The 22,095-nt window shown below is 41.1% G+C and overlaps 1 protein-coding gene across 6 annotated transcripts in view; it reads left to right on the top strand.

The window, feature by feature from the left end:
- Nucleotides 1-22,095, top strand: part of TMC5 (transmembrane channel like 5) — a 32,272-nt gene that overhangs the window by 1,978 nt on the left and 8,199 nt on the right. For 2 of the 6 annotated variants that reach the window (XM_055708987.1, XM_055708981.1), the window contains exons 1-14: nt 2,938-3,333; nt 11,071-11,232; nt 11,793-11,992; nt 12,413-12,517; nt 14,177-14,266; nt 15,056-15,155; nt 15,757-15,847; nt 16,173-16,421; nt 17,675-17,826; nt 18,430-18,574; nt 19,150-19,305; nt 19,887-20,053; nt 20,705-20,783; nt 21,173-21,270. In XM_055708987.1, the coding sequence (XP_055564962.1) occupies nt 11,159-11,232; nt 11,793-11,992; nt 12,413-12,517; nt 14,177-14,266; nt 15,056-15,155; nt 15,757-15,847; nt 16,173-16,421; nt 17,675-17,826; nt 18,430-18,574; nt 19,150-19,305; nt 19,887-20,053; nt 20,705-20,783; nt 21,173-21,270 (1,706 nt within the window). In that variant the 5' untranslated portion in view covers nt 2,938-3,333; nt 11,071-11,158. Of the gene's footprint in view, nt 1-1,306; nt 1,428-2,936; nt 3,334-11,070; nt 11,233-11,792; nt 11,993-12,412; nt 12,518-14,176; nt 14,267-15,055; nt 15,156-15,756; nt 15,848-16,172; nt 16,422-17,674; nt 17,827-18,429; nt 18,575-19,149; nt 19,306-19,886; nt 20,054-20,704; nt 20,784-21,172; nt 21,271-22,095 lie in introns of those variants that run through there. The other 4 variants (XM_055708982.1, XM_055708988.1, XM_055708985.1 and 1 more) reach the window with 4 other exon arrangements.

Genomic DNA, 22,095 nt, shown 5'->3' with positions numbered 1-22,095 from the left:
TACTTTAAAAAATAAGTCATTAGTTTTCTGGGTCCTGAAGGCATCCTATCAGACATAAGCATGTTTCTTGACTTCTTTCACTTGAGTGGCATCAGCTCAGGCATATGGTTTTCTAACTGCTTTATTAGCAGTAAGAATCTGTGTGGATAATCAGGTTTCGTAATAAAACCATAAAATGTTATTGATAAAAATGTAAGTATGCAAAATAATTTAATGTACATGTTTATGATCAGTAACTTGATGTATGACTGGTAGAGAAGAAAGATACATCTTAAGGGCAATTGTTGTGAAATGCAGAGATGTGGAATTAAAGCACAGGAACTTCCTTATTGCACTGAACTGCACTAAAAAAAGAAACAGACCACTTTTAAGTGTTCTTGCCTTTGCACTGGTAGATTGGTCTAGAATATAACTTTTTTAGCTATTTTCCCATAAGAATGAGCTATAATTTGCCCTCATCTTTTGATAAGTCACTCTGTAGGCTAGTACAAGAGGCAGGCATTCAAGCCTTTTGCTTTTTTCCCTTCTCCTTTTCAGAGATCTCCAGAATGATTTTTTTTTTTTTCAGGTCGGATTTTTTTGTATAGCAAAAGCTGATGTGTGGCTGGCTGCTGCCCTCCCAAAAGGCTGGGCTGTATTTCAGCTTGGAGAGCATGCAGGATTGGCTTGTTTGTAGGAGAGCTGGACACCCCAGTGAAGCCTGCTTACACCGGTGAATTTGGTTCTGGGTTGAGTGTCACATTTCCTGAGCATTGTTCGAACAACTTCCAGTTGATCATTCCTGAAAACTCAGGAGGTGGAAATTGAAACCCCTTGGCTGCATTATTCAAAAAACATTTAGTATTGTTCAGCATTTACGCTAAGTGTGCAATTCATATGCTGGATACGCATGCATATTGCACCACCAGAGCCCAAGTACCCACTTCCATTGGTTCCTTGAAGCCAAGGAAGCGTGGGTTGTCTTTGTGTTTGGCTGTGAACGTAGAGCAGGGCCAGCTGTGTCTTAAATAGGAATACTTATGGTTTAAGAATTCTCTAGGGGTGTCATCTGGGGTGTCAGTTTTGCTTTCTATTTATGTTCCTTTTCTTACTGCTAAGAATACAAAGAAGGTAGGTGAGTAATACACTTGTTTAGTAATTAAACTCTTTCCAAAACTCTGTGTGCTAGAAAAAGTATTGGGTTAATGACCCTGTGTAAATAAAGACTGGAGGAATTGAAACAAGATTGACTTCCCTAGGAATTTTGTGAGAACATTCTCTAGCCTCTCTTTTCTTTTTGTTGTTTTTTGTTGCTGTCGTCGTGCAGTTGAGAAAGCTGTTTAGACACTTGGAAATGTTTCAATGAATTTTATGGATCCCAGAAAGACAGACATGCTGAGGAGGGAGAGAATGGATGATTCTGCCAGAGCCTGACCAGTCACATGCAGGTAGGTTCATCTTGTGCAGTATTTGTCCAATGTACCTTATTCACAAAAGCGGTGTTTTTCAGTCTGTGCTGAGCATGGAAGCCAGTGCCATGTACTGTTTCCCATGATGCTGGAGATCTGTGTGTCACATTTAGTTACACCATCTGTTTCAGGACACTTTTTCTTCCTCTTGAAAATGCCACAGCTCAAAAACACTTCTGAACATTCAGGGAGATTCTGAGTGATTGTTTTAATTTTGGGGGAATGTCGTGTTTGACTACCCCCGTGCTTTGCCCTGTGGCCTCTGCAGCCTGCAGGCAGCTTCTGGATCAGTGCAAGAGATCTGCAGACAAGTCCTCTGCAGTCATGCCAGGAATGTTGCTTTGGGCAAAATGTAGTCTTAAAGTAGTACTAGAAAACTTCACTTAAGTCTATGTTGAACGTGTCTGGTATAGGATAGATGTGTTTTACTGAGTTTAGGAGCTGGGAAAGCACTAGCCATTTGGTAAAAGCAATCCTCAGCCATTACAACAGCACAGCTTCTGAACATGGTGCCAACTGGTTTATTATCAATTGCCCACTGGCTAGCAAGTTAAATTCACTTCTAATTCAGAGGCTGACAGGGGTAATTTTCATTTGTGGTTTTGTTTGGTTTTTTTAATCTCACTGACCAGAGAAGTTACTTGGGAATAATTGCTGGAAGTTTTAAGATGTGTGTTTCTCTGGGGAGGTAAGATATGCCAAAATGGTGTAACAAGCTACGTTAACACAAAAGTGGTTGAGGTTTTGTAATTCTGTACAGTATTAGCGAAAAGGAAAAAAGTAATGGGCAGACCACAGATCTGGGACAGTAGAGCCAGTCTTGTCCTCACCCTGTTTCCCTTTCCACCTGTGCCTGTCCCGGTGGTGGCTGTTGGGCCCCACGTTCAGTTTGAGGATGCCTCTCTGTTCAGAGGACAGCATAGCCCTCAGGAAGGGCACTGGGCACCAGCCTGGCAGTGACTGTTGTGTGGTGGTGGGTGTGCTGTGGTAACCCCGAGTCCAGCTGGCAGCATCCAGCTGCAGCAGAGTGAGTTAAGGTAATGCAGGCATCCCTGCTGAGCTGTTTTGGGACAGAAATTCCTGCAAGAGGCACCACCCCAGCTCTTCATTGGCTTCTCTGTGTTGTACCCTGCCTGGTGCTCAGCTGTAGCTTTGTCCAGTCTACAGTTTTGCCCGTGTCTGTTTGAAAAGGGGAGACGTAGGGAGAGGAGGAAGACAAGAAAAAACAGTACCTTTGTGTCACACTAAAGAAGTTCCTTCTGGTCCCAACAGAGTACAGGAAGACAGGACTGGTATTAAATTTCCTATCCAGGAGCCACTATTACTGCCTGTACTAGCCTGAACTAATTTTTTTTACCTCTAAATGAGCCTTCCTTTAATACAAATAAAAATATGTGAGGTCAAGATCGTTCTTTATCTCTGCTTTACAGATGACTAATACAGGGGTAAAGGTAACAACACATCACGTGTCAGGGAGAAACGTTTTTCAGTCCGTTTATTGTGGTGGTATTGCAGTCCGGGCCACAAGCAGAGCACGTTTGAATTCGCGGAGCGGAGGAGGCTGACTATCCTGGAGGTCCGGTAGAAATAAAGGAAAGTGTTCTACGGCCTGTAAGACGAAAGGAACTCGTGGCGGTGGTGTTTTCCTTTCTTTCTGAGCTGTACGAGCAGCTCTGCGCCCCCCCCCCCCCCCCCCCCTTCCGGTGGGGTGCACTCGCAGCCCGCTGGCGGGGAAGCGGAGCGCAGCGGGTGGCCCCGGCGGCCCCCGGGGCGGGACCAGGGCTCGGCGGGAGGAGCCGCTGCCGGTTCCCGGGGCTCCCGCCGCGGACGCCGAGGCACCTGGCGCGGGCGAGCCGGGGCCGGGCAGCCCTCTCCCGGCAGGCAGGTAAGGGGCCGGGCGTCTCCGGGGGTCGCGCAACCCTCGCCGCAGCGGCTCTGCGGTTTCAGTAGTGGCGGGGTCGCCGGGGGCTGGAGCTTGCAGGGGTCCGAGCAGGGTCTGCACCAGCTTTCCGGCGGCGGGACTGGCAGGTGGTTTCTGCATGCACCTGACCTGGGGGAGCCACCCGAACTGCCTGACAGGCGACTGCAGTTGACTAATGCTGGCTGATGGTTTAGAGTGATAGAACCGCTAGGGCTGCACTGCATTCGTGCTTAAGGATGTACTCGGCGACAAAGAGCGTTGCCTTGACCTTCACATCAGCTCTGCTGCGTGGCGCCTCGCAGGTTTATTGCCCTGTTAGTCACACGAGCTTCCACTACCTTCAGCTGGAAGGGTTGGTTCCCATCGGGGGGTTAACAGCCACATCCTTCCCTGATATATTTAGCCAGTGTGTCATGCTTCAGTCTGTGAGGTGTTGCACCAGCCTCGCTGGGATCACCAGCTTGTGGTGTGACATCTACTTTTGCCTTGCTTTAGGTTGTGTGTTGGAGTCTGCAAGCAAGTGGATGAATGGGGTGTTGTATTTTCCAAGTAAAGTTGTGAGTTTTGTATGTTATGATAGGTAAAACAGGAAGCCAGAAGTACTTTTGTGTTAAATAGGTGAGAAAAATCTCAGATCTTTTTTGTGGTCAGTCATTCTGGCACTCCCTCAAAACACATGTGCTTACTATTTAAATACTACTGTCTTCTTGTTCAGTCTCAGCATTACTTTCCTTTATGCTCTAACTTACAAAGCTTGAAACATTTCTATGCAGAAGATCAAATGTAGATCTAAAAGCCAAGTCTTTACATCCAAGACTTTGTTGCTAAGTCTCTGTCACTTAGTAATGCTCTGTTGGCTAAGCAAACCTGCAAACAGTCCATGGTACTGCAGTCGGAGCTGTGCCAACTCCTGCTTCCACTGACCTAGTGTCACTGTGATCTCCTCTGCTGGTCCTGGGAGCGACAGCAGCCTGATCTTGCTCCGTACAGCAGAAGCAGCCAGTTGGTAGCTCTGGAGCCATGTTCAGGGTATGATTGTTCAAGCGTGGGCACCATGTCAGTCCCTGCCCATGACAGATAGCCCTGGCATGGGATGACGACGGCAGCAGGCTGGCTGTGCTAAGCAGTATAGTTGAAGTGACATCTGTTTCTGGCTCCTGTGTCAGTTCTCCACCCAAAGCAATTGATTTCAGTTTGGGTTTTGGGTTGGTTTTTGCTTTCCCCACCCCCGACTAAGCTTGTTGGGAGGACTTCTTGCCATGAAAGCGATAAAGTGGTAAGATGGTATGGTATGGCTGTATGGGCTGACATTACAGGAACCAGCAGTCTACAGTGGTGTCCTCATTCACATTTTTGTGAAAAAGCCTGCAATTGTGATTTGTATAGTTCATAGCTTCTGTATGTTCGTTGTAGAATAGAACCTTAACGTACTAACATGTTACACTGCATTTTAATGTCGCTGCTTTTTGTCTGAAAACAAAAAGTATTTAGTTTATGTGAAATGATTTGTCCAACAGTTTGAAAACTGCAGGTAAGAATTTTGAAGAGTTAGGAGAAACCTGTGACAAAACTGCTTCTTTGCAGCCATTTTCCAGCAGCTTAGTTTATTTGCCAGTATATTGTGAATAGCTTTTGTTTTCCCTCAGGGTCATCTTAAATGCTGCTTGTGCAAATAGTAATGAGATGACAATATCCTAACAGGAAGTTAAGCTAGAAATTGCAAACAGAACAATGCCCTTTTTTTAGTTCAACAACATCGTGTATCTTTAAAACCTGCCCATTAATATGACCCTATGTGCAGTTTTCATAAGCTTTTTGAATTGAACTTGTGAATGAGAGTTCTGTAACTGATATTGCTCATTAAATTATAATTTGAAGGTTGCATTTAAACTGGATAGGTATCCATTGCAAGTACAGAATAAACAAAGCTTTCTTTTAAGATAAAATGTTAAAACTGTTCTAGTAAACAGTATCTCATGCCTCTAATAGAGATGCGGTAGGTTGCCTTTCCACTGAAAGCGGAAATCTAATTCCAAACAGGTACTCAAAAACAGCTTCCTTTTTTCTTGTAACCAGTCATTTCCTTCAAATACAAGTAGCTGGTAATGTTGGTTAATAGACAGACCTAAAAAACTTGCAAAGCAAGATTTAGTCCTGCTATGTGCAAGGAACGTGATAGTCTGCAGTTTGGAAATTTAGTCATAAGACTGACTTGTACAGATATGAAGTGATTCTTGCCTTGGCCTTTTTTTCTCCTTAATGGTCAGACTATGAGATAGGTAATGTCTGTCAAGTGTTGAAGAAATAATGCAGAGTTCTGTTCATGGTTTCTTACTCTTGTTAAATCTTTCCTCTCTCTGCCAGGTATACTGTTCTTACTCTTCAGTTCCCTATTTCTAATTTTAGTAGTTATAAATCCATGATTGTTCCTCTTTACCCATTGCTCATAATTTCCCCAATGGATTAAGTTTGCAATTTGTGGACAGAGTTAAGAAAATAAAAGCAACAAAGCAGAAAACAAAAAGAGACTTGCTCTGGAAGGGGTCTCTGGGGAAAAGATTAGGTAATCACTGTGATATGTACTTCAGTCCATAAAAATTGTGATCCTGTGGGGCCTTTTGGGTGGAGAAGCAGGGATCTGTGTGGTAGATAAGGGAGAATAATATGAATTTCACAGAATTAATGAAGTATCTGAACTTTCATCCGCTGCCATCAAGCAAAAACTCTGAAGCGTGTGCCACGTCTTTATGACACTTTACTGGACACCAGAATTTAACTATGTGTTGTAACAATTTTTGTAATGTTTCAGGAACACGTTTATAACAAAGGTGTCTAAGCTCCGGTGAAAAAGTAGAATCCTGTTTGAGACACTGCAAGCACAAAGTAGTTGGTAGTCCTCTTCCAAAAGCCTTACCTAAGCAGCTGCAGGTGATAGAAGGGATATAACTTGCAAACAAAGTGAACAGGATGAAAATACTGTGGTCTTACTTTACTGGGGGGGAGAGGGAGGAAGGAAATTACAAGAGGAATGATAAATTGAAAGGACAAGGCAAACAAGTACAAAAAATAGGTAAAGAGCGAATAAAGAGCAGAGCTTGTTAGGCTGAGGCAGTAGCTGGAGGCAATGGGAGCAGCCAGCTGAGGGCAGAGATGGTCCGACAGTAGGCTGTTCCCCCATGTCAGACAGACACTCACTATTCTGCTGGCTTCTGCCAGCTTGCCTGGCTACTCTCTGCACCCTGCTCTCACCAGGAAGGGTGGGGGGACAGGGAGGATGGGATCTGAATTCTGGTAGTTAGCGTTGCACTATAGGACTAGGAAGTACCTTCCTTTGTGAGCTCAAGATCCAGCAAGCTGTTGAGGGACACGGCAGCATTGCAACTGTAGTAGGGATGCTGTGATTCTCTCCTCTCACTTCCCAGTTTGGTTGTTTGCCCTTTGCCTATGCAGTAGTAGATGAGTCTTTAGTGCTACCACATACCATCTTTCACTGGGAAGATCATTTGTAGCAGAGGCACAATTCACATTGCTGAAATTGACTGAAGGTATAAGATAGCAAAGTTGACATTGGCTCCTCTAATTGACCCTTCTGACATCAATAAAAACACAATGGAAGGATGGTAGAAGCTGGTGTTTGTCAGTGCAGACTGGGTACATTTGCAATATGCATAAAAAGTAGGTGATTTCTGTGATTCACACTCGTTTCATTGCAATATGTCAATTAAAGGTCAGGTTTTCTTGAGTGTAGCATTTGATTAGTGTCAGTTCACAGGATCTTTAGATTTTCTGAGAGGCTTTCCTGGTGTGTTGCAGTGTTGAAACTGTTGGGATTGAGATAGTGGAAGAGCAGTGGTCAGTACTGGAACCTAGTTGCTGATGCAGCATGTAATCTACTTTAATCTGGTCAAACTCACTTTTGACTTCTGGAAATCTGACTTTTCCAGTGTGAAGCTGTGTGGAACGTTGAACAGGACAGGAATTCATAAATAAAAACAATCTAGGTAATAGTGAAGCCCTGTCCAGTTGTACCCTACAAAACTAAAAGATCTTTATGGAAATAGAGCACATTCAGCCTTCTGAATCAGTTCTTCCATGAGTTTTGTTCCCTTAATTCAAAACTATTAAGTCAACTATGATGTAGTTCTGGAACTTACTGTTTCCATTCCTCTTCACGCTTTGTGTAAGTAGCATTTACTTTATGTCATCCTTTTTACTGAGGGATTATGCATAAAGGACTTGAAGGTCTACGTGGCTTTCCTGAAACACGATACCAGGACAAAATGCTATCTTAGCGAGACATTCATGTTTGATTTGTATTCTAAATGAGGATTAGTGTCTATATCAGAGAATTACCTGTACAGGAATCGATGAAACTAACCTGGAATATTTTTTCAAGGGTGTTGGTCTGTGACATGAATGCAGTTATTTTTCTGGAAAGTAATCCAGAAGCATGAGTCTGTACTGGTTGGAGTTTCCTATTCTGTATCATTACAATGTGTATTGAATGATTTAAGCAGAAAACAGCTGCTACCTACCTATCCTGTAACTTATTTACATATTGATGACTATTAAACTCACTGATCTTGAACCCTCCTATTCTCCAGAGGAGGAACACAAGATTTGTCTAGTTGTTTGCTGAGATCCAAAATGTCATCCAGCAAACGGACACCACTCTGCAAAGGGAAGATGAGTCAAGCTCCTCCTTTTTTTGCTCACAAATGACCTGTTCTACAGCTTTTTTCTTTTTTTCCCTTTCCTTCTGGAAAATAACTTTTAAAAGGGAAAGCTAAGTCTAAATGTCATAGTGTTTCCTGGAGCTATGGTTTACTGCATCCCATCATAGGTCAAAAAGGAGAAAGAGGTGGTTTAATTTGAGCGTTACCTGCTTTGTGTTCTTTCCACTGAACTATGACTGGTCAGAAATTTATAAACTACCAGTCCACCAAACCAAACCTCTAACGTAGGCCTCTGATTTGATAAGAACAGTTTCTCGTGATCATTGGGCTTGGGATGGAGGAAGTGGGTAGATTGGTGTGCTACCTGCACACCCTTGGCATGCTATCTGTACACCCTGAGCTTGCATGCTTACACATGCACCTCCATCCCACCCTACAACATTTATGTACCAGATAGCATCTTGGAGTGACCGCAGCCTCAGTCTAGAAACATATGGGTTGTCTATGGTCACGTGCCTCAAGGTTTGGGATCTAATGCTGTCAGGTACCAAGAGGAAAATACCTAAATTTTTTTTCAGGAACAAAATGCAAAGATTTAAATTTGCCTCAGTGTACATGGGGAATTTATTTTAAATCCTTAAAACTCTGGGAGTGGAGGAAAAACAGAGTAGCTTCAGATGGCTGGGTTTAGTGTTAGTCTGTAAATGTCCCTGTGGATTTTCGTGGTAATCCTGGCATGAAGCACATCTTAAGTCTGAAAGGAAATAAGGTAGATAATGATGGAACCAATAGACCGTCTGTCTTGGGCTTAATTGAGTGTCTTAGCAAGCCTTTATGGATATTCCTAGAGGTCTTTAAAAAGAGTAAAAGAAAGAAGTGATGGATGTATTTTTTAGTCAAGCTGATCTGTTTCTTCTGGTTGGTTGCGTGTTAGCAAATTGGTTGGTAGAGCTGGTTGATGCTTCTGGGTAATGCTGATTTTACACAATCCATATGTTTCCATCAAAATATCTGTTCTCTCTACAGTTTGAATGAAGACCAGGAAAGTAGATGAGCTGTTTAGATTAGCGCTCAGCTTTCCTGCTGCCTTGCTGGCAGGCCTCCCAACTTTCTGGGTTGCTAAGCCCAAGTGAATTTGGTTCCTGGAAAACCAGTTAAAAACCAGAAAAATGTAATTTTGCACACTCTTCAAAGGGAGTTGTCTGAGAATTTTCTTCCCCTAAGGAAGTAGTCTTTTCCTCTTGAGCTTTTCATTTACAGTTTCAAATGTAAAATACTGTTATGGGGGGAAATTCAGTTTTCCAAGCAACCCTTTGCAGAAGACCATGATTATCTTTTTTCAAGAATTGTTTTCCATGCTTTTTAACGGAGTATAAGGACAGAATGTACTACGTCCTCAAGAGTTTGTATAAAACTTCTGATATATTCTAAGCTAGTTCTTGAATGATCAAGAGCTAAGTGGTTTCTGTCACAGAAAACGTACCTCTCAGGAGATTTAAACTTTGCATGACTTGTGTAAGAGCCTTAGATTCCAGGGGTGTTTATTGATCTTCTTTGGAGGTAAGGGGGGGAGGCTGTCCTAGTTAACTTTTGTGAATACATGAGAATCTCACTGTGTCTCTGCAAATGTGAAACTGTTGCCTGAAGAAATGCAAGTTTCACCTAGGGAAGGCTGTGTTTAGTTTCTTGTTGGCAGTAATCACATTCCACTGTTTACAGAAGAGGTGGGCGATGCACCATGTATTCAAATTGCCTGGTATGCTTTTCTACCCAGTGTTTCCTGAAAACGTAGCCCTCATAGCATGCTTCATTGTGCTATAATGAATGTGTAGACAATGGTCTGATTAAAATGTAGGACTTTGAATTCAACCAACCACCTGTGTTTATATGCAGATCTCTTTGCAAGTCAGCATGCAAAACCTGGGCAGTGTTTTACAACTGTATGTCACACTGTAAGATTTTAGACTGTCTTCCAAGATCTTTTGGTGTGTAAATGACACAATAGTGATTTAAGAGCTTCTTCTGGCAAAATGAGGAGAAACTAGATACTGTACAGTTATCCATTTTGAAGATACTTTTCTTCATGTGGTTCTTCCTTTAATCACAAATAAAAACCACTGCAGAGAGAAAAGTTGGTTAAGGCTGTACTATTAAATGAGATTCAGCTCTGCTTTTGTAGGAGTGGAGCAGGGTCTGATGGATTTTGCCAGGTGTGTCTTTATTGTTTCTTTTTTTCTTTCCCTGTTGTTGAATAGAGTGGCAGCTGATCAAACTTGGCATGGTGCCTTTAAGAACAAACGCTGAAAATGGCTTGCTTTTAAATTTTGACTGTGACTTTTGATTAAGTGCAAGAACTGCCTGTTTAATTTGGAATCAGTTTTTCTAATACAAGGTTCTCTTTTCACTGACTTACCTGGACTTCCATTTGTTAAACTCCAACCAAGTCTGGTTTGCTTAAGACTGAAATGGAGCACTCTGTGAGAAATAAAGCTAAACCCAAACCTATTTACAGGTTCAAGATATTAAGTCATTAGAAGAGCCCTCATTATTAATATCAGCTGTACGCAACAGTGGTCCAGTGGGTCCCTTGTAAGCCAACTAAGGCTTAAAGATGCCACTGCTAGTAAGGAAGTGGGCAGAGTTTAGCTCCTCTTCAATTCTGGAAATGTAGTACTTGGGAGAAAATTTGTATATTTGGCTTTTCCTGTATGAGGAGGAAAGAGAACTTTCTTCTTCTCAGTGTTTCAACATGCTTCTGAAGCCTGGCTTCACTGTTAGTGTTGGGGAAAACTTCATGTGGCACCTCAATTCCTTAGTTTTGTAGAGAGCTTACTATACAGAAATGTTAGTTCCTGTTTTGCCTGCAACTTCTGGTGGACCCAGTTTTGTGGTAGTAATTAGCACTAAGTTTCTGATTTATATTGTTTCATGTTATTTGTTAGCAGGGTGGCAAAATCTTCTAAGATGCTAAAATGAGGTTCCTTTCTTTTCATTTTGTATGTACATGCATCTGTTTTGTAATTAGGCCTGTAATCATTCTTCCTATGAACATATTAATGAAGCAGCAGAGACAAAAATAAGGAAGGTTTCATCCTTCAAACCAAGGACTTGTCATGTCTTACCATTACAATGAAGCCTTTGAAAATCCAGACTACCACTTCTCAGAGACACTGGAAATTGATAGAAGGTGGGTTTATTTGATTTTGCTGTTGTTACTGTGCGGTAAGAAATTAAATTCTCTATTTATATGCAGGATAAACTTTTTGTCCAGAGTTTTAATTTGTAGAATTCTTTTAATCCTTCCTTTATGCTTGCATTCTCAGGCATACATTTTTAAAGTTGTTACAGGAAGACAACATTTAAGACAAATGGCATGTTTGCTTTTTATGTTTTAGATGAATTTGTCAGTTAAATGTGTTTTAGGATTTATGGCATAATGTCATGGATATTTTTAGTTGTAGTAATTTTCACAGTGTGCCGCTGTAACCTTGGATGTCCTCATTTTCCAAGCAGTTATTCTTGTTTAGGTAGGGTCCAAGCTAACTTCAGGTGGCAAAAAGTTTTAGTCTAATTCAGTTGATGACCAAATCAGAATTATGATATTGGAGTTATAAATACAAATTCCTCTCAGTATCGGTTTGTTTTTATAATGTACTCAAATTTTATGATAATAGGTAACAATTTATTAAGGATACCTATTGAGAGTGTTTGAGGTACTTGGAGTTTTCCTTTTTGTTGCTCACACAGGAGGAGTTCTCAAAAGAATCTGTCCTCTCACCAAACCTCTTATGATTCCTCACTACACGGTTCGTATGGAGAACACAGCGGAAGAGGACAGAATTACCCTGTGGCCATACCAATGACCTCCATGAGACATGGCTCTGAATACAGCAGAGATTTACCAAGAGTTAATGTCTTAAGCAGAAGTCAGTATGAAAATTCCACGGGTATGTAATTTCTTGTATGAACAGCTTACAGAAGCACTGGAATAAATAGTGGCTTACTCTGCCCCAAGGGAGTGCTGCAGCTCTGGAAGGCTCAACTCTGTATATATTTGTACATTGTGGCAGCGGTGGAGTTGTGTGGGGTTTTTTTTGGTTTTTGGAATTTTTTTCCTGGAAGTATTTCTGATGTTATATTAACAGATCCATGGATTGTCTGTTGTATTAACAGATCAGTAAATACTGACTTGTATGGACTGTGTAAGTCCTTGGGTACTAGGGTGTACACTGGAGTGAGATGTAGGAGTTTTGTTGGTGGGATGTATTGCTGTGTTTGCAGTAGAGCTGTACTTGGTCAATAGGACTGATATTCCGTGTGTGTAAGTAAGCAGTATACAACTTTATAATTCTGATTCACTTCAACAGATAATTTTTCCTTTGAGCCTGAGCCGGAACTGGCATACAGCCTACCTTCTACCTTCCATCTGCTGGACCGCCCCTATCCCCACGGGTTTTCCAATGTGTCAGAAGGTAAGACATAAGGATTGTGGTGCATGAGAATATTGCTTGTCAGTCTCACACTCCATAAAATAATAAATATTTTAAAACCTTCTGGTTCAGGTATTAAGATCTTCCCCTAATAAAAGGAAACATGAATTCTCTTTTACTGTCCTGTATCACTGTAGCTGAGTTTTTCAGTATCTTTCCGAAGGTGATGATCTTTGTTTCTTGAGCAATGAAAGATATAATGCATACCCATTTTAATCCAAACTCCCTATAAGTGCGACAACATAAAACAAACTTACACAGTTAGCTGAGAAGACTCATTGCAGGAGGAAATAAGGGGAGGATAGGACGCATTTTTGATACTGTCTAGTGAATTTTTCACTATGTTGTGTCAGTGTAAATTCTAGACTACAATAATAATTAGAGATTTATATTCACTAAAATACAGGAGGTCTGAAATAGTATAATCAGGGTTCTGTTTTAGGCTAGCATAGTAGCTTATTTTTTATGTTCTGGGTAGGAACTGTTCTTCCTATATCGTGTAATTTTTCTGTTACAATCAGTCCAGTTCCAGTCTGCTGCTTCTGGAATGTAATTAAAGAGTTCTTTTCTGGAATTGTTACATAGACGCATTGAAAGAACGATCTCTCTGTGCCCCTAAAGTGAGGGATTCTTGGGGTTTTTCCCTCTCTTTTCAATCTTTAAGAATATGGTCTTTAAGTTAAGATCTGATTTGGCAAAATCCTGTATTCGTATCAAAAAGCAATGATTTTATTGGTACCTGGAAATGCTGCACCCCATAAGTGCCCGTAAAAGTAGGACCTTTCCAAACATTAGCTATCATGCATGGTTTTTAATGCCTGATAGGAAGGAGAGGGTGCATTTCTAACACAGTCAACTAGAGAATAAATGTCTGGGTGCCGAAAGTTCAAGAAGCGCCTCCACAAGGAGGCACAGATGTTTTTCCGATTCTTTTTAGTTGCTACAAAGGAGGCTGGTTCAAAGTGGAAATGACACTAGCATATCAGGGAACCATTGGATCTGAATAGTAAATATGGTGAAGGAGCCTGCAGGCTCATCAGTCAGCTGCGGCCTTCCACACCAGAGGGTTGAGCTCAAAAGGGGGATGTAATGTTGCACAGACTGGCCATCAGCTTACTGAGAACGTGGGACAAGGAAAGCTGTGGCTAAACTCATCTGCTTCATAGCTGCAAGGCAGATGCATTTGAGGAACATAGTCACTTGTGTTTGAATAATTGGATGAAAGAAGGTTGAGAGAACAGTTGCAATTTGTCCCCAGAGAAATGGGAGTCTGGTACATATAACTTAGCATGGTTGAGTGTGATTCTGAAATCAGTGGAAGGATTTTTAAAGAAAGGACCTGTCTTCCAGGAAGAAAGTCTTGAATGATCAAGATACGTATTCATGAATGGGTTAGATGACACAGTTTTCCATGACGGCTGAAGACTGGGCTCAGTACCTCTTTTCCAGCATGGTTCTGAAAAATGGCATGCCATTATCCAGCATGACCAGGACAGAAATGAGTGGGGGACTATATGCTTGCATGCAGGTAGTGAGATTGAGTGGTATACTTTTAATTAGTTTCTGTGAAAGAGAATTTTGAATGTCTTAAGTCAGTTTGTCAGGAGTATCTGGGCTTACTAAACAGTGCACGTTATTTAGGCTTTATTCAGAGACACAACAGAAGACCATCTGATGAGATCTCCGTGACTTCTTCCAGCCTGTTTGAAATGGATCCAGTGTGCAGAGAAGGTAGGACTTTAGATAAGTGGTTTAATATTAGATAGCATCTTGCACAAGGATGGTGTGGGTGATACTGTTCTTGGTTTATCAACAGAATTGCATGTACAGTCTTTCTGTGGTTATGGGAACAACTTGGTTTTGTGTTAATGCTAGTGATTAATCTTTTATATTCAGCTAGCACACTAAAATCCCATGACAAATGAAGCACAGAGCAGTGTGAATATGTGTTAAATTATAGAAAGAAAAGCTAAACTCTCTATTAGAATTTGTTTGACCAGCTAATGGATTGTTTTCAGCCACTGTCTGGAATTAGCATCAAATTCCAACTATGCGGAAGCAGCCTGATTATCAAGTAACACAATTCTGTCGGTTTCATAGGTAGTGCTAAGTTTGGGCACTAACATGAACAAAAATTGCAGAATAAATAAGGGTTTAGCTTTCAAGTCAATGTGTAGCATGATAGAAATGTAACTATCAAACAGATCAAGCAATAGACCAGAATCTTGGAGTTTGCCAGTATTTTGTTTTCCTTTATATTGCAGCTTTTGTATGAACATTAAACAACCATCAGACAAGTGATAGTTCATTTTTTAACTTTCAGTATTGTACTACTTACTTACATCCGTATTGGAGTACTGATGGAGCTGAGGATATTCTGGGGAGTATTACTAAGTCTTGGAACTTGCCACACATTGGTAGCAGTGAAAATGCAGAATGTTGTTATATCCATTTCAAATGTTGTATAAGAATTACTGTATTATTATGCCAACATTTAGATTTTTCATGTGTTTTATGCAGAGAAAGATTTAGTTGGAAATCTTGCAAGTATGTCCACCAGTGAAAGGATTAAAGCAATTCAGAAGATGCCAGAAACCATGAAAAAAAAGAGAGAGATCAGGTAAAAATAAGATTTTATCTGTTTAGTGTTACAAACAGTATACTTTCAACATCTAGCTATCAAGTATGGGTGTTTGCCATCTGCTTGGCTTTGGTTTGTCACTTTGAAAGAACTGAAAGTACTTTTAAATATACTTTTTAAAAGTTAACATCTTGCAAGGGAAAATAATTTAAAGATGGTTCATTGTCCTTTCTCTGGATGAGAGGAATCTTCCATGGTAATATAAAACAGAATGTCAAGGCCTTGAGATTTGATTATGAATGATGACTTGCAATTTCTTTTCAAAGGAAACTTGGATGTTGGCCATTGAAAATGGAGAAGAGACCACATGGTCTCAACCACCCTTTTGTCTCCTCACAGAATATGTTTAAATTTTGTTCCCAGAGTGAGTGAGTGGAGAGGTTAGAACATGCTGTCATAGCATGGAAAACAGCCATGGTATCAGCTGATAGAAAAAGAACCAGCAGAACATCTCCATGTTTTATTAACTCTGTTCATGTGCACATGTGTGAAACTGTATTTGCAGCATCTTCTTTGGCTTCTGGTTTTAATGACAACCCATACTATAATGCTTGTCACCCCTTGCCCTGCTTTTCCGCAGAAATAAAGTTCTTAAAGAAATAACAAAAAAGACAAGGCACCACAGTACTCGGCTTTCCCGCTGTACACAGTGTCTGCAGGGAACAGCAGTGGTAAGTGTCAGAAGCTTCTGTCAGTCACAGTACAGTAAACCACTTTAGCTGTAATGTTATTGGTGTCTCCACAGGTATCTGGTATGTTGCTTTATGTTACCTACCAAAGAACTAATTAATTGCTGCAGTGTTCCTTAATAATGACTTGCATTATGGTAGCACTTAGGAATACCAGTTAAGCATCTTATGGTGCATGTAGTGGGGGAAGTCTGTTCTTACTACCAACATGGAAATGTAAAAAAATGTGAGGCTTTACTGTGTGAATTTGAGTCGTGTTTAAGACTGCTCGCTGAGATTCATGTCTCTCTCCTTTTTTGTACTTCAGTTGTTTCGGCGATTTGGAAATAGCTTGTCAGAATATTCTCACTTACTGCAGTTATGGCACAAGACTCTGAAGATCATTGGTGCCAAGTTTGGAACAAGTGTTCTTTCTTATTTTATTTTCTTGAAGTGGCTGCTAACTTTCAACATGTTCTCATTCCTCATAAACTTCAGTTTCATCACAATTCCTCAGTTTTTTGCAGCAGAACCAAATAACCTTTCCTTCACGGGTCTGGAGCTCTTCACTGGAGCTGTAAGTATGTAACAAGACATTTGTGTTAGTACTGTATGCAGCAGATCTGCTTTAGAAACTCACGATAGAGTAAAAAGTATTTATTATTAAGAGGTGGAACTAGATTTTTATGTCACTTGAAACAATATTTAGTATGTATTTGAAAAAGAAGCTGCAACAAACGTTGGCTCAGAGTGAGATGAATGGAACTCATTCCGATGCGTTTGTCTCGCTCAGTGATTGCTGTGTTCAGCAGTATTTCAAGGCTTTCATCACTTTCAGAACACAGTAGAAGAAACACAAAGGAAGCCAGGTATTCCAGAGATAGCCACAGTAGTCTTCAGCAGAACATTTTTCCCATGTTAATTTTCCTCTGAAAATACAGTGCAGATTTCCATATGTGATCCTGTGAATTTTGCTCCTTTCCAAAGCTTTATTCTTCCAAGGAGCACACAGATCTTTCTGTGGCAACCCACTGAACTCAGTGTGGCCTGGAAACAGGAGGATCTTTTTGTTGTGTGGAGATCTTTATATTCAGGGAATAAAGTCCCAGGCTGTTTTTAAACAGGAAGATTTTAACTCTACTAGTATTCAGCAACGAAGTGATCTGAGAAGATGACTTACTCATTTTTTTCACTTTTGTTTTCCGGCTTTGCTGTAAAAAAGTCTGTCAATGTTATTGTTGTTAAAGGATTTCTCTAGTTAATAAACAAAATTCTGCTCTTACTAATGCTTAGTTGAGATCTTTTTAAAGTGGAAAGGTGTCAGCCTTTTCTTTCTAAAATTGCTTTTAAAGTGCTGTGTTTTGTAGTGCTGTTTAACTTTGCAAAGTGCAGTCACCATTGCAGGGGTTCAGCTGTAATGTAGTAGCTAATGTTGAATGCCATATGCTTCCTTCCCGTTTCCTTCATAGTTGATACAATTTGCCAATACAGAACTTTGTTCCTAAGAAAGAAGCAGTTAAGCGTTTCGTTCTTCAGGAATTTTCAGACAAGATCAAATTCTGCAAAGGTGTTGAATGCTCGTGACCATCCCACATGAATCTTACCAAGAATGAAAGTAATTTATATATCTCTAGAAGCTCTCAAAACTGAAAGATTTGAGCTGATAGAAGGAAAACAAAGAGCCTGATATTTAGAAATTTAATCACACCTGTGATTTCACAGTAGGGAATGGGACAGCTCTCACTTCTATTAATTTGACTTCAGATGATGATACTTTCCACCATATACAGGTGATATGCACGTCATTCAGAATATTTGCTATCTTTTCAGGGTTATTTTCAACAAACAGTACTCTACTACGGCTTTTATACCAATTCTACAATAAGTAAAATAGAGAACGGTCCACCTTACAACATGCAGCTGGCCTATATTTTCACTGTTGGAATATATTTTGTCATCTGTTTTCTTATCTTATTGTTCAGGTAAAATAACAATATATTCTTACTTCACTTATATTGAGGGGGGGGAGGGGGAACAGAACAACAACATCAAAGACCCCCACCCTGTCAATAATTGGCAGTAATAATTACCCGAGTATGTTTCTGTAAGTCCTTATTTCCCGGTTTAGAGTTTAAATAGAAGTTTCTGCTCAAAATACAGTCTTTAGAAATCAAACCTCTATTAGAAAAATGAAGAATAGCTGCAAAATAGTAGGGGACATGCAGAGAATCCCAGTTCAAACTGATGAATAACATGATCCCACTTATCTTCTGGTATTGATGTGACCTTCCAGATGTAAAGATTGGCAGCGACAAGTAGCAGAAGGAAATGTGAGAGTTGTTTCTTACAATTAAGTTTATTTTCCATGTTGTCTTATGTGATATGCTCTGACATATGGACTTGGCGGTCCTGGGTTAAAGGTTGGACTTGATCTCAAAGGTCTTTTCCAACCTAAATGGTTTTATGACATAGGTCCAGTAGCCTTGGGACATGATAGAAAAACTGACAAATCTCCCTTCTTGCCCTGCTGTATAACTTGATCTATTTCCCCATTATGCATCTCACAAATTTAATTTTCATTGCAGCATGGCAAAATCCTTCTGCAGGAACTTCATTAACCCTCAGACATACTCTGGAAATGCTAGCAAACTTCTCTGCACTTGGGACTTCAATATAACTAATGAAAAAGCTGTGAAGCTGAAACAAAAGAATCTCAGCACACAAATAAAGGTACAAAACACACTGGAGGTATGAAAAGGTATAAAGGTACAAAACTAGCATGTCTGAGTCACTCTGTCAGAGACTTATTTGTGTATGTACATACAGGTCTCTGGCAGAGTGACTCAAGGAGTTAGTTAGCTAGTCCTGTTCCTAGTAAACTCAAGGCTAACTTCTGTTAAGTTTGATTTGGTTTGAACTCCTGGAGTTGGCTTAGCTACTTGTTTTTCTTTTCTCTTTAAGCTATACGTAAATATTTGTGTGCTTCTGTTCTACTGAATGAGTGAATCTCTGTGACTATTAAATCTTTGCCAAACAGAGCATTTATGCTGTGTTTCCTTCCTACTATTTAACCATTTTATAAACCAAAGGCAGGCTTGTAATATTATCTGTGAAATAAAGTGTTACTGTCAAGAGAAAAGACTTTGAGGATAGAACGCAAAGTTGTCCATTAAATGTTCCCAGGGTATTACTCTGCCCATCTTCTAGAGAAATAATCTTCCATTCAGTCTGTCAAGTAGTTACTTGAAACAAGTTTTGCTTTATGCTGACCAAGGAATTTATCATTAAGAATTGTTTCCTTGCAGGAAGGCCTCACTGAAGTAAACCAAGAAGTTCTATATTTTTCTGTAACAGAGAGAGTTGAGCGTATTGTTATTCATCTTGTTTCTTGGGTTGCTTCCCTGGGAACAGCAGTAGCTGCTTGTGCTGGTGTTTACTTCCTTTCCATTAATAACTTAAAGGTAAGGACAGATTTTGCAGTCTCTTTTTTTGAGATCTGTTTTTCCACATGGATATCTTACAATGAGTGCAAGCAGTGATCTGTTCACTACTAGGACTGTAGGAAAGCATACCTGTTGTTTCTGCTAATGCAAACACAAATTCTGCTGTACCTAAAAAGCTGGTTTGCAAAGGCTTGCACCACGGGGGGCTGTGGCAAGAGCATAGGACCTGAGGAGTCTGAGGAAGTCTCTCCCTCTCACCCCAGCAGCTGCTTGCCTGGGCTCAAGGGTACTGCAGGGATAGTGCAGCTGGTGACCTTGAAAGAAACAGTGAGAAGAAGCCTCAGCCAGGCCTGCCCCTCCTTTGCCTGGGAGCTGCATTTAAGCTGGGGCTCCCACCCCTGATCCTGTGTAATGTGGGGGAAGGGGAAGGGGGTCACTGTGCTGCTGGACATGGGCCCATAAAACATGATGGGAACATACAGGGGAGGTGTGCCAGGTGTCTTCCTTGTGGACGCAACCTGAGGCAGCATTTTGATTAAGGTTCTGAGTTAGGGTTGTTCGGTTGATTTTTAATTTTTTCTTCCCTGCCCCACCCCAAGCTGTTTGTGAAAGGGCATAAAAATGACCTAGAGGGCCAAGCTGCCATGTTGGTGCTACCTGTTGTTGCATCTCTCCTCAACGCATTCATCCCGTTCTTCTACTCGTGGCTTGGACACCTGGAGAGATTTCAGACTCCTGGATACCAGATATACATCGCTATTACCAGGTATTTATTGCTACCCCCTCTGTGTTTTTTGCCTGGAGTTGTCTGACTCTTTGACAATAACCTGTGTCTAGGTGGTGTATCGGGCAGTAGGAAGTTATGGAGGAGAATTCACCTTCTCCAAAGGTTTCTGTACACTCTTCCCTCCATGTTTAATTTGTCTTCTGTGAGTCTTCTGGAGTGTTACATCTCTGCATGAGAATGGGGTATGGTTTCCCTCTCAATTAGGCACACTGTGCCTCTGGGATTGGTTTTGTTTGTAGCTTCCCTGCATGGCCCCAGGGGCCATTGGCCTCCCAGGGAAAGGAAGGGGAGAGAGGAGTGAGGGAGGTCTTACTTTGATACAGATGCCTGGCATTAACACCATGTAACCCCTGGTGCCCCTCAGACCTTCCTCCCCTGTAGAGCCTACCCACCCAACCCGCAGCCTGTGTAGCTGAGGCTTGTGCCAAGGTTGTCATGTCCAGCTCCCCTTCTGCCAGGACAATAGAATAATGCTGCACCCCAGCTCTGAGGAGAGTTCCTGTTAGTCTTGGCACTCTGCAGTGCTATTGTTGTTCTAAGAAGAGGTAATGAAGTGTAACCAACAGTCACCCTGCCATCATTCCCTTCAGTGAGTTTATCAGTGCAGTTACTGTTACTTTTTCTTTTTAGAAATATCATCCTGAAAATATCAATTGTTGGAATACTGTGCTACTACTGGCTTAACATTGTGGCTACATCGGAGTCACAGGTAAAGTCTCAAAAGTACAGATCTTTCACTGACAATGCCAGGTTAGGAACCACTTTGATAAGAACCTTGCTCCAGCAAAGTCAAGTCCATATAGTGTCTTGGAAAGCTGAATTTGCCACCCCAAAGTTGTGGTTTCTTTTTTTTTTTAAGTATTGCCATCTTTAAAGAAGTGAACTGTAGGAGAAAATTAATCACCCAACTTGGGTTTCAGCTGGTTTGCAGCATTGCTCAATGAGAGGTCAACTATAATTAGTCAGGCTGTTAGCAAATCCTTGATCTGTAGCCCATGTTTCTGATGCTCAGGCATTTGGGAGCAATGTTAGAATCACATGATTTTTGGTTTCTAGATACATATTCTTTTTTTTTTTTTTTCCTTCTACTTCTTAAAGTGCTGGGAAACCTTGGTTGGCCAAGATATCTATCGTCTTGTTCTAGTTGACTTTGCATTTTGTTTGCTTGGCTCTTTCTTTGGAGAGTTTTTACGAAGGTGAGTGCTACTTTTTAAATCTTGTTTTTATTCACTAAGCAAAGACACCAAAGACATGGTCTTTTTTTCCAGTGTGGGAAAAGCAGTCCAACAGAAGCATGGCTGTGGCACCACTGAAGCTTCCTTGGTTTTCTTTACCAGGCTTGGTCTAGTCTCTGGGTACATGGCTTGTGTATATTGCAGCTCCTCCTTAGGAGGTCAGAGTGTCTACCACCCTGCTCTCCCAATGTGTCCTTTTTTCCTTTGGAGATGGAAGCACAGGCAGGGGGGAAGCCACATTGTACTCCTGTGGATCTCCTGAATAGGGTAACAAAAACCCAAGTGTCTCAAGCAGAACCTTTTCTGCATCTGCAGAGGCACGCTGCTGATTTTCCTTGGTATGTCCCCCTGTAACTTTTTTCCTCTTGGTTATGTCACTCTACAGAGTGCACACAAGCTTAAAATGTTATTTTAATCAGTATTATTAAGGATGTAGTGTAGACTCTGCAGCATGGTGAGAAAGTATTTTTAACTGAATATGAATACAGCTACACATGTAAGCCAAAAGTCCTTACTTTTGACATCCGCTGTGTGTACCTTCCTATTGCCAAATGTTATTTATGACTTATGGCAGTCGAGTATTTCAGTGCTTGCCAGCTCTACAGAGCATTTAGGGTTCCTGGCTATACTTGTGCAGGAGATCCATTGTTTGCTTTTTGCCCATGATGTGAATGAGATTGGCTTACAAGGTAGGACTTCATATTCAATTAACACAAAACAACATTGAGAAGCCCTTGGAGACTTTCCCTCCACAGCTCTTTCCAGTGCACTTTAACCCTCTTTCTG

Source organism: Falco cherrug, chromosome 4 (assembly GCF_023634085.1).
Source record: "Falco cherrug isolate bFalChe1 chromosome 4, bFalChe1.pri, whole genome shotgun sequence".
In the NCBI taxonomy this organism is placed as follows: Eukaryota; Metazoa; Chordata; class Aves; order Falconiformes; family Falconidae; genus Falco; species Falco cherrug.
Note: the sequence above shows the minus strand (reverse complement) of the source record. Positions and strands in the feature narration are given on the sequence as shown.